Source organism: Gavialis gangeticus, unplaced genomic scaffold (genome assembly GCF_001723915.1).
Source record: "Gavialis gangeticus isolate Ggan-Ray unplaced genomic scaffold, GavGan_comp1, whole genome shotgun sequence".
Taxonomy (NCBI): Eukaryota; Metazoa; Chordata; order Crocodylia; family Gavialidae; genus Gavialis; species Gavialis gangeticus.
This window is the reverse complement of record NW_017729004.1, coordinates 23241433-23252664: the sequence shown is the minus strand read 5'-3', so window position 1 is coordinate 23252664 and position 11232 is coordinate 23241433. Positions and strand designations below refer to the sequence as shown.

The 11232-nt window shown below is 43.0% G+C and overlaps 1 protein-coding gene across 3 annotated transcripts in view; it reads right to left on the bottom strand.

The window, feature by feature from the left end:
* Positions 1–11232, bottom strand: part of ZMYND11 (zinc finger MYND-type containing 11) — a 141560-nt gene that overhangs the window by 77452 nt on the left and 52876 nt on the right. For all 3 annotated transcript variants that reach the window (XM_019508165.1, XM_019508166.1, XM_019508167.1), the window contains exon 3: positions 4376–4535. In XM_019508165.1, coding sequence (XP_019363710.1) covers positions 4376–4535 — 160 coding nt within the window. The remainder of the gene's footprint in view (positions 1–4375; positions 4536–11232) is intronic.

Genomic DNA, 11232 nt, shown 5'->3' with positions numbered 1-11232 from the left:
CTGGGGTGCCTTGAATTCAGAAATGTTATGGAGAAGGGAGCTAGAGGTCAAAAAGGTTAAGAACCACTGGGCACATCTACACATGCTATTAATGCAAAGCAATTTCTACCCAGGAGAACTTTCAAATCTTTTCTCCTATGCCTGATGAAGGGTGTTTGTGCCTGAAAGCTTGCAATTGAAGAATTTTTTTTTGCAAAAATCTAGTTGGTCTAATATATCACCTTTACCACACGCCCTGATTGCTAATGTAAAGCAATAAACTCTGACGCAGTTCACACGAGAGTTTATTGCTCCCAGGCACCGCGTTTGCATGTGTACCTGGGACTGCAGCACGGTGAGCCAGGGTGGAACAACCCCAGAAGTCAGCCTGCTAGCCCGAGGCTGCTCCGACCTGGTTCAATAAGCTAGTGAGGGGCTGGCTAGGGTATGAGCCAGCCCTGTCAGCATGTACATGTAAATTGAGGCGGCACACATTGCTCCACCATAGGATAGTACTTGTATCTGCCAGTAGTATCCTACAGCAGAGTTCATTAATTTACGGTGGCCTAATACTCTGTACATCTAGATGGTGATGTTTTACCGTGGAGCTAATTAGTCAGCTCTGCAGTAGACGTGCCCACTGGTACAGAGACTAATCCTTTGCTTAAACAAAGATGTATTTGGGATCATTTTGTTAACAGTACATCTCAGCACTGGTATGATTTCCTGGCGGGGGAATGGAGTATCTTTGAAATGCATGCAAGCGCACATACACACACACACGTCCATGCACACGTGCACATCTTTTCCCGTGTAATAATGAAGTGTATGACCAATTTTAACCTAGAAAAAAAAAATGTGCCCCTGATATTAAAAGTTTGAGAAATGCTACACTACCTGAAACATTAGAATCATTTTTAAGGATTTAAATCAGTGCCAAAATGGTTCATAAATCTCCACACAAGAAAATCTGGCCTTGTTAAAAATAATTAAAAATAATTCTAAAGAATTAATTCTGGTTTACCCACTGAATCAAAAAATATTATTAAATAATTTAATTTGTGGTGGACCTGAAATGGATTTCTTTGGTGCCAAAAGAGTTTTGTTTGGGGCATTTTTTAAATAAAAGCAAAGGACAGTTGGAAATAAGGACCTAGATTAATAAGGGGCGTATGGAAGGAGCGGTGGCAGTGGCTCTATCAGGTAAGTTCCCATCTAAATTCAAGTCACTGATATGAATCAGACAGAGGTGCAAACCTTATAACACCTATTTAGCATTTTACCACTCTAATCCTAACTCGGCCTGTTGTGTCTAGGATTAAAAAGAATTTACGGGTTTACTTCCTGGACACTACAAGCTGTGCAAAGAGTCAAAATGAAGCCTTAGAGATGCCCAGTAAACTATCATTACCTAAGGTTAAGGGTCAAATTTCTTTTGTAAGAGGTGAGGACAATATTAGTGCCTAAAACAAGGCAAGGAGTTACAGTGACTTAGGTATTAATGATCTTGACTATAGCATGAAAGACATTGTTTGAAACTAAATTCCTGGTAAATAACTAAAAGAGAAAATGATCTTCAATCATTTTGTTTAAAACCATTTGCATATATCTGTAATATGAGAATGCATTTTGAAAAACTGATAACTGCCTAGTGCTTACAACATCTGCCACCCAAGTGAACAAATTGGAAACTGGACAAACAGAGGCATTACAAACACAATTACTGCTTTTGCAAGAATATTTTTCGTAGGACTCCACCTTTACAAATGTACTCCACTGAATATATTTTCTGAATATATTAAGTTTGTTAGTAATAAACATACTGGAGAAAAGTGAACATGCTTCATTTTTATACTGAAAGTTTTATTCAGAAATCTTTATAATTATACTTTTTCTTGTTTTTGTCATTTTATCAGGCTATTTTCTTTTTTAGATATTACCATAAAAAGTTACCACTAAAGAAAAAAGCCTTCCCCATGGTGTGTCAGGCTCCTGTACCTTGGCAGCTCCTAACAGTGTCTAATAGCGTTTCTAAATGCACTGAAATCTGCTTAAAGACTAATCTTAATATAGTTTCACAGAACTTCACACTTCACCCTAAAGGTGTGGAACATTAGCCTGTGACAGAACTTTGAAGCATATGACAGAATTTTAACTGTTCAGATAATATGACATTATTAAGAGTGTCTTTATTATGGTTCACTGTAAGTCTCCTGGAGAGAGTAATTTATTTTTGCACACATAGGCAACTAATATCACAGGTTATCAAACAATAATTATGTTCCATGTACAGCAGCTACTTTATAATTTGTTTAATTAAAAATTATTATGAAAAGTGATCAGTCTGCATTATGTAAGAAGACCAACCAACATGTTCAAACATTTTGGCTGTCACCAGTTAGACAGCTTATTCATACTTAGGCAAGTAGATGAGTTGGCATAGATACTCAGCACCTCTGACTCTTAGCTTACTTACGTACTATAAGATGGCATTAGGCCTAAATCCTCTAAAATTTAAAAGGATTTATCAAATGATTTCAGTATGACAATGAGTTTCTTTGTTAACTCAATGAAATAATTTTCATCACCAATTCCAAGTGCCTACAAAGCCTATTGAATTTGTTAAGAGTCTTCCCATGACTTTGATAGGTTTTGGATCAGGTTCTAAAACATAATCCTGGCATCTGCTGAGCAAAGCCAGTTCCTAGTGATGTCAACTGAACCGAGAGGTCAAGCCGCACACAGGATCTGCGTTTAAATTCTGTTTGTCCAAAACACATTTTACTGACTCAGTTCTGAATGGTGCTGAAATCAACATAGCTACCTGGCTTTTTGCTTACTATTCCTCCAACATTTATACTCTGTTTCATGATGACACCATTCCTTTTTGCACCAGCATATTCCCATCATGATTTCTCTGGGCTTGTCCTCACTGTAAAGTTAACTCAAGTCCTATTCGTACATAAAACACTGAACTGGAAGGGCACAGTTGTGTTTTTAACTTGAATTGTGTAGGTTACAGCCCAAAGCCTAACTCTTCAGAGGCCATATTATACTGTACTGTGGCCACTCTCACTTGAGTTAGGCTCATGAGAAGTTCCCTGGAGTATACATATTATGAATTCACTATGCAATGAAGACTCTGCCTGAGTATGAAACACAACAGACTTGTTATGAGCTTACACATAAGGGGCTGTGTAAGACTGCACCTAGTTTCTGTTAGCTGTTGCTACTGGAATAAGGGAAATGTGAGCATGGTTTAAATGACATGTTAAGACTTGTGAGGCTTTTTATTTTTATCCCCTAGCAATGGAATAGCAAAAATAAGTTTTATATGTACTTTAAAATCCAGCCTGAGAGTGTTTAATGAGATTAAAGAGAGCACCTTAACAGTGACAAAGTGCATTAAACTTGGGTTAGCATAATTTAGGTTAGCATAAATAGTATAATTTTAAGTGTAATACTTTCCATTATTCATTCTATTAAGTTTTGCATTTCTACCATCTTAAACAATAGCCTACTCTGTTTCACTTTCAGGTTGTCACTCTCTGCAAAAATAACGCAGTGTTTGGGATGGGAATAGTTCAGAGGGACCACTGTTAGCAGACACTAAGTGTGTTCCATTTCACATACACAAGGATGGAGGACACATGATTTTAATGCCTTCACATAGCTTTGTACATATTTAATTGGATTTAAATATATACTTTATATGTTTGTTGAAGCAATTTTTGGAAGCCTAGAGCTAATTTGCTAAAAATGTTCTCGACAGACTGCCAGATTTCTTCTAAACATCTGGGAAAACACAGCTCTTGTTGTTATTCATATACACCTATATACACATACATATATAGATGTGTGTGTATGTGTATGTACGTGCACACACATATAATACAACTTTTCCTTGAAAGGGACTAGAGAGACTCATTTTTTCTCCCTTGGATTCAAAGTAAAACACCACCAATCAACTCTCCCTTTTAAAAAAAATCTTATTAAAGAGATGTATTGCTTTAAGGATCTCTCTGGATATTTGAAGATGTCAGAGGAGACCAAGCGATACCAGTAACATTACAGTGAATGTCTCCACATTGGACCATGGGAGAAGTGAAACTACATAAGGGTACGGAGTGACTGAGTTACATTTTATAATTCCATTGGCAGAATTTTATGATAGCAGAGGCAGAGCTCCACAAGAAAGAATTTCTACTGAATAAGGAGGACTTTAAATAAAAGCTTTTCAGTGAAATATTTGAATAGTAAAACTAAGCTTGTGAAACATTACTTCACTGCTCATACACAGCACCAATAGAGCATCTATAAATAACTTAATAGAAATGCAAACAGGCTCCATTTCAACATTGTAGAAAATTTAATTTCTGATACATATTATACTCACAATCTCATCTCCTGGCAACCAATATCCTTCTTGTTCAATACCAGCTTTTGATCCCTTACACCCCACAGTCAGGGTTTCAACAATAAGACCATCTTTGACGGCTAAGCTCAGTTGACGTGTGGTCTCTTTTGGATGCATGCCGTGGACTCGAGACATATACCTGAATGTCAAAAGACAAAGGGAGACCTTGAGTAATGGTCTTATATTTACGTATTACCATTCCCCCATTTACAGGTAGGACTAAATAAATATACAGTTTATCAATTGATTTACCAGCATAGCAGTTGCCAAGTTTGGGTTTTTTTATAAAGCTTCTGTAATGTTATCCCTTCATCCCAACTTTTTTTTCCACCAGCATATTCTCTTCCATGTACAACAATATAACACAATGGTATATTGCAGAGGCAAGGGTTTTTTAGTGACATCTTTTATTGGACCAAATGTATATTTGGGAAAGAAATTTGACAGGCTTTCGAGCACAAAGCACTCTTCTTCAGATCCTGCTTCTGAAACCCTGCCAAACGTTTCCTGGATAATCACAGCTTCAACAACACACTTGGCAAATTTGCAGATGACACCTAGTTGGATGCTGTATCACAGGGGTCAGCAACCTCCGGCATGCATGCTGAGCATGGCACATGAGGCCATTTTCCTCGGCACGTGTTGGGGCCAGGGAGGCAGCAGTTGTTTGCAGCTTCCTAGCTGCAGCAGGCCCCAGCTCTGGGTAGCTCAGGGGTGGGCAAAATATGACCTGCAGGCTGAATCCAGCCCAAAAGGTCACTCTATCTGGCCCATGGGGCCCCTAAAAAATTTAGAAAATTAATATTTATCTGTCTTTGGTTCCTGAAAAAAATTACAGGAACCAGGGGCAGTAGGACTCAGGGGAGGCCCAGCAGACTCCCACAACAGCAAGGCCTGCCCAGCCCCAACCCCATAGCCAGAAGCCCCAGCAGGGGCTTATGGCCTGGGACCATGCAGCTGCACCGGCACCAGAAACTCGGGTAAGGGGGGAGGAGGGGACAGGGAAGGAGTGCAGGGAAAAGTGAGCAGGCACAGGCAGCCCCATGCGGGCTGCGAGTGGCTGCAGTGCGGGGCACCAGGCACAGGGCGGGTGAGGGGTCACTTTTCCCGCACTCAGCACCAGCTTGTAACTGCCCCTACTACTGGCCTGGGCCCCATGCCGGCTCCAGGCTCACCCTTTGGGGCTGCACTGCGGTGGCAGCAGCTGCGGTCCCCGCCACTTGCTGCGCTGGGCAGCGTTTGCTGCTGCTGCCCGCCTGGAGCTCGCGTGCTGGCCTGGCACAGCAAGCGGGGGGGCCACAGCTGCTGCTGCCATGCGCAGCCCCCAATGGGTGAACTCAGAGCTGGCACGGGGCCCAGGCTGGCAGCAGGGCTGGGTTACAAGCTGGTGCTGAGTGCGGGAAAAGCGGCCCCTCGCCCGCCCTGTGCCTGGTGCCCCACACTGCAGCCACTCGCAGCCTGTGTAGGGTTGCCTGTGCCCACTCACTTTTCCCTGCACTCCTTCCCTGTCCCCTGTGACCAGGGCCCCATGCTGCAGCCACTCACAGCCCATGTGGGGCTGCCTATGCCTGCTCAGGACAGCCCTACATGGGCTGCAAGTGGCTGTAGCAGGGAGCGCCGGCCATGGGGTGGAGGGGCCACTTTTCACTGTGCTCCTTCCTCCCCCTCCTTATCTGAGTTTCTGGTGCCAGTGCAGCCACATTGTCCTCCATGCAGGTGGGGGCAGCAGCAAGGGGGGGCACAACCCTGCGCTGCTGCCCATGCTGCTCTTGTGCACACAGGGGAATTGTGGCAGGGCAGCAGGGCAGCAGGGAGCTGGGAGCAGGCAGCTTTTTGTGCCCCATGCTGTGCTGGGTTCCAACGCTGCTTTGCAGAAGTGGCGAGGGCAGCACAGCAGGGAGCACTGTCAATATGCGCTGCCTCTCCAGAGCCCGGGGCCGGGTCTGGGAGGCAGCTGTGGCTGGGGCAGAGAGGCAGATGTTTGCAGCTGGCCTAGGTTCTGGGTAGCTGCTGACAGCTACAGAGCCTGGGCTGGGGGGCACGGGCCTTGGGTGGGGGGCACAGGGAAGCAGGGCTGGGGGGCAGGGGCACAAGCAGGGCATCCTGCCATGTACTCCTTGCCCTCATTTTCTTTTTCTGGCATGCTGGCACTCCAGCACCTTCCAAGGTAGGCATTGTGGGGGTTTTCGGCGGTTTGGCCAAAAAATGTTGCCTACCTCTACTGCATCATATACTCCAGGGAGAAGGGTTACAGTCCATAATGATTCAAAGAGGTTGGAGAAATGGTCCATAATCAATCAGATGAGATTCAGCACGGACAAGTGTAAAATCCTGCACTTAGAATGGAATAATTGCATTCATAAATACAGACTTGGGAGTGAATGGCTAGGCTGTAGTACCACAAAAAAGGACTTGGGGGTTACAGTGGACCATAAGCTAAATATAAGCCAAAAGTGTGCTCTTGTTGCAAAAAAAAAAAAAAAGCCAACAGCATACTGGGATGCATCAACAGGAGTGTCACTTGCAAATCAAAGAAAGTGAGTCTTCCGCTCTACTGAGCACCAGTTAGGCCTCACCTGAATTACTGGATCTCGTTTTGGGCTGCACACTTCAAGAATTATGTGGACAGTTTGGAAAGAGTTCACTGCAGAGCAACAAAAATGATTAGGGGTCTGGGAGGCAAGACTTATGAGGAAAGAAAAAAAAACTAGGGTAATTTAGTCTGCAGAAGAGAAGACTGAGGAAGGATTTGATAGTCTTCAAATACCTGGAAAGCAATTAGAGAGGATGGAAGTGTGTTTTTCTCTGTGGTTCTAGCGGGCAGGACTAGGAGCCATAACCAAGTTGCAGGAGGGGAAATTTAGGCTGGAGGTTAGGAAGAACACTGATTATGAGTAGTTAGGCGTTGAAACAGGCTACCTAGCAAAACTGTGGAATCGTCCTCCTTGGAAATTTTCAAGAGCGGGTTAGATAGACACTTGAATGGGATGGTTTAGTCAAGGATGATCCTCCCTTGATCAGGGGGCTGGATTAGATGATCTCATGAGGTCCCTTCCAGCCCTTCTTTCCTATGATCCTGTGAGTGCTCCAACTGTATTGTTGTGGAACTTCCTCACTGAATATTCTCAAAGCTAACTATTAACTAGCAAATGGTACTCTTAGCCACTTATCAGATATAAACACAATTTTGTATTTATATTCCTGCCCCCACAAGAACATTGTGATTTACATACTATCACACTATGAAACTGTTAATTCCAGGGATTTTACTGCCATAGCCCGTAATACTGAATGAGGTTCGGAATGTGAGATACCGCATTAATTAATTTGAAGGAGGCAGTGATAAGTGCAACACAATCACTGATTAAGTCCTCCCACTTTACTCGGCCCTGGTGAGACCACAGCTGGAGTACTGCATCCAGTACTGAGCCCCCCACTTCAGGAAGGATGTGGAGAAGCTTGAGAGAGTCCAGAGGAGAGCCACTCGTATGATCCATGGCCTAGAGGAAAGGCCATATGAGAAGAGGCTGAAGGACTTGGGACTCTTCAGTCTGGAGAAGAGAAGGCTCAGGGGGGGATCTGGTGGCAGCCTACAACTTCATAAGAGGGGTACATCAGAACCTGTTCACCAGAGCTCCCCAAGTGATAACAAGGTCTAATGGCCATAAAGCCCAGGAAGGCCAATTTAGACTAGACATAAGAAAAAAGTTCTTTATAGAACATGTGTCCAAGGTCTGGAACAAACTCCCCCCAGAGGTGGTGCAAGCACCTACTCTGAACTCCTTCAAAAACGAGCTGGATTTATTTCTTGCTGGGGTCACTTGATCCCAGCTGACTTCCCACCTACAGCAGGGAGGGGGGGGAAGGGATCTTATGAGGTCCCTTCCAGCCCCTAATGTCTATGAAATCTATGAAATTCATGCAGCGTATATGAAACCCCAATGGCTAACCCCAGTTAGAGCACTAATTTATCCCTGCCCTTCTGGTGCCTGGCAGGAAAGCACTTTGGATACTAACTTGTTCCTGCCCTGACATCTACCTGACTTCAGACTAATGTGGCTAACAACCTCTTTTGGTGCTTGAGGTAGCCACTGGCCACTCTAAATTGCACTCTAAAGCCTAAGTACCATATTTACATGAATACAAGATGTGGTTCCCCATCCCCCCGCCATGGGTGGGGAGACAGCTCTTCATCTTACGTGCACATAGAAGAAAATCTCATTAAATACATTCTTTATCATTAAACTCCTGCCAAAAGCAGCATGTGCTCAGGAATGGAAAGCAACCATGAAGTTGATGAAATGCAGCCAACGTTCAGCATGATTATAAAGCACATGGCCCATACTGGACAAACATACTGATGGGAACCTATCACAAGGAAAGGTTAGTGCAGCCTCTCTGAATAAGATGTATGGTAGTCCCCATTTCACACTGATCTCTTAAGCATCAACTCTTCTTTTAGTCATGGTGAGCCACTACAGTGAATACATTTTAAATTCTTCACTTCCACAGCTGAGCTGTGCCTTTCTTTCCCATTTCCAATGAATCCTGTTTATTTACCAGCCTTAAATGTCTATCAAACAACATCATATGGGGACCAAAACAGCTCATCTAGAATCCGTCTACAACCTCTCTCAGCCTGTTGCAGATTATTAATGTAGCCCTGCCCTCCAGGAGGTAAAATTGTACAAGGCTGCTCTAAGCCTCATCCTATATATATTTTTGGAGGATCCCAGGACTCATGACAAGAACACCCAATTCCAGTCATAAGTTGGGGGCTAATTAACCCAAGGATATTTCATTGGGGGTGTATCTGGAGTGTACATATATACTAAACAGTGCTGAGTGTGGGATCAACATGGCCTGAAATACTGTCAACTCTGCTGGGGCTCAGTCCAATGAACTATATGGTACACCAAGAGCCTTTTGGCTTTGGGTTAATGTCATGCATAGTTTGTCCTATATAGAACTCAGTATGAAAGTGATGCTTAAAGGCAGGTTTATTGAGTACCTGCACTAAAACTTGCAGCAGTTTCAAAAAAAGTAAAATGCATCAATTCTAGATGAACTAAGTCTATGAGTACCCATAATAATTTGCTTATATGCAGTTTACTATAGTTATGTTTATTTCAAGGTCAGTGTTTTCAAATTTGCCTCTTACTTCCATGTGCACAGGGAGAGCAAGGTCTGATAGTAAGGAGTGAGGAAAGGGCTACAGGGGGAAGATGTTGGGGGTAGAGGGCAAGGGGGGGTACCTGATCCCCCAGACTTAATTTTCTCTGCTGTAGCAGTGGGAGGGGGACAAATTTAAGCCAAACCTCCAATAATTAGATTCTATAACTGAACATTTTTAACAAATTTATAAGTTTTCCATATATAGAATCTAAATACTAAGAGGTTGTTTTATATTTGACTAATACAGTATATTCAGTAAGGCATTAGATAACCCAAACAGCCTTCAGACAAAAGAAATGCAAGTTAGGTTTGGTCATAAAATGACCTTTTCTAAAATTTCTTAAATTTGTGAACATGAAACAAATAATGTGGAATGTTTTTTCACAAACTACTGTGGAAGATCTGTAAAGCTCAAAAAGTGCAAAGAAGCCCAAAATAACATTACTTAACCTACTGGTATTTATGAATTGCATGTGAAGAATATGAACTGAGTTATAATTGCAGGTTATGATCAAGAAACTGAGCAGCATGTAAATTGCTATCAGTGGGAAAAGTCCATTTTGTGGCTCTATTTTTTTTTAATTATGTGCGTCTTAGGCACAGGGCTGGCTGCACCTTGCTCAGCTTCCTTCTGAGAGCAGGCTGTAGGCTACAGTAGGCTGTAGGCATGAGTATCAACCAACTTCTTAGGAGGTCATGCTGGGTTCCATCAACTGTGGCTCTTGCCTTTAAAAGTGTGTAATCAGTGGTATACACTGACAACAAAGCCCTCTTAAAAAAAGCCTTGCTTTTGTTAACTGAAGGAACAAAGCACTCAGCGAAAAGCCATCTAAGTGCATGTCTCTCATATCTGAGAACAATTATAAGCCATGTCAGTTCAGAGAAAAAAATAAAATAAAATAAATTAAAAAATGAAATAATGTGAATGTTAACTAAGAATCATTTAAAACTTTTTATTGATATCCCCTTGCAAAAACCACAAATAGGAAAAGAAGTCTGCCCATTCAGAAAAGCCACTTTTCTTTACAAGAAAAGTGAAAGCAGCTATAGAAGACAAAAAAACAAAACAAAAACCCCAAATGGAAGAAGGAGAAAGCTGACAGTCATAAGTATAAATCAAAGGCTGTTAAAAATTGATAAGGGAAGCTAAAGAACACAAGGGGAAATCTTCAGCCAGCAGTTAAAAACAGTAAGAAATTTTTTTAGATTAGGAATAAACTGTAGAATTGTAGTCCACAAGGAAACTACCAAAGGCCAGATTCTACATGGCTCTGTGAGCTCAGGGGGCATGTTCATGCAGGCACGTGCGCTTGCAGCAGTTCAAATAGAAGTGAAAATCTGAGCTAGGGCTTTTTGCCTCAGCGCAAGTGCCCAGAGATGCACTTCAGTGTGGGGCAAATTGTGCCACTTGGGGCAAAATAACCTTGCCTGGCTCCTCCTGAATCTGCAGCCAGGTGGAGCTAGAGGCTGGGGCCTGCACCTGTGCTGGCCCCAACAGTATAAAAAGCTGCCCTGGCAAGTAGCTCAGGGCTACTCACTGTCAGGAACTTTGACAGGTCCAGGAGGTGAAATCTACCCTACCTCCCAACACCCTTGCCTTTGTTGACCAGGTTCTGCGTGGTGGTGGTCTCTGCACCCCCCCCCCCCACTTTTCCTCCAGC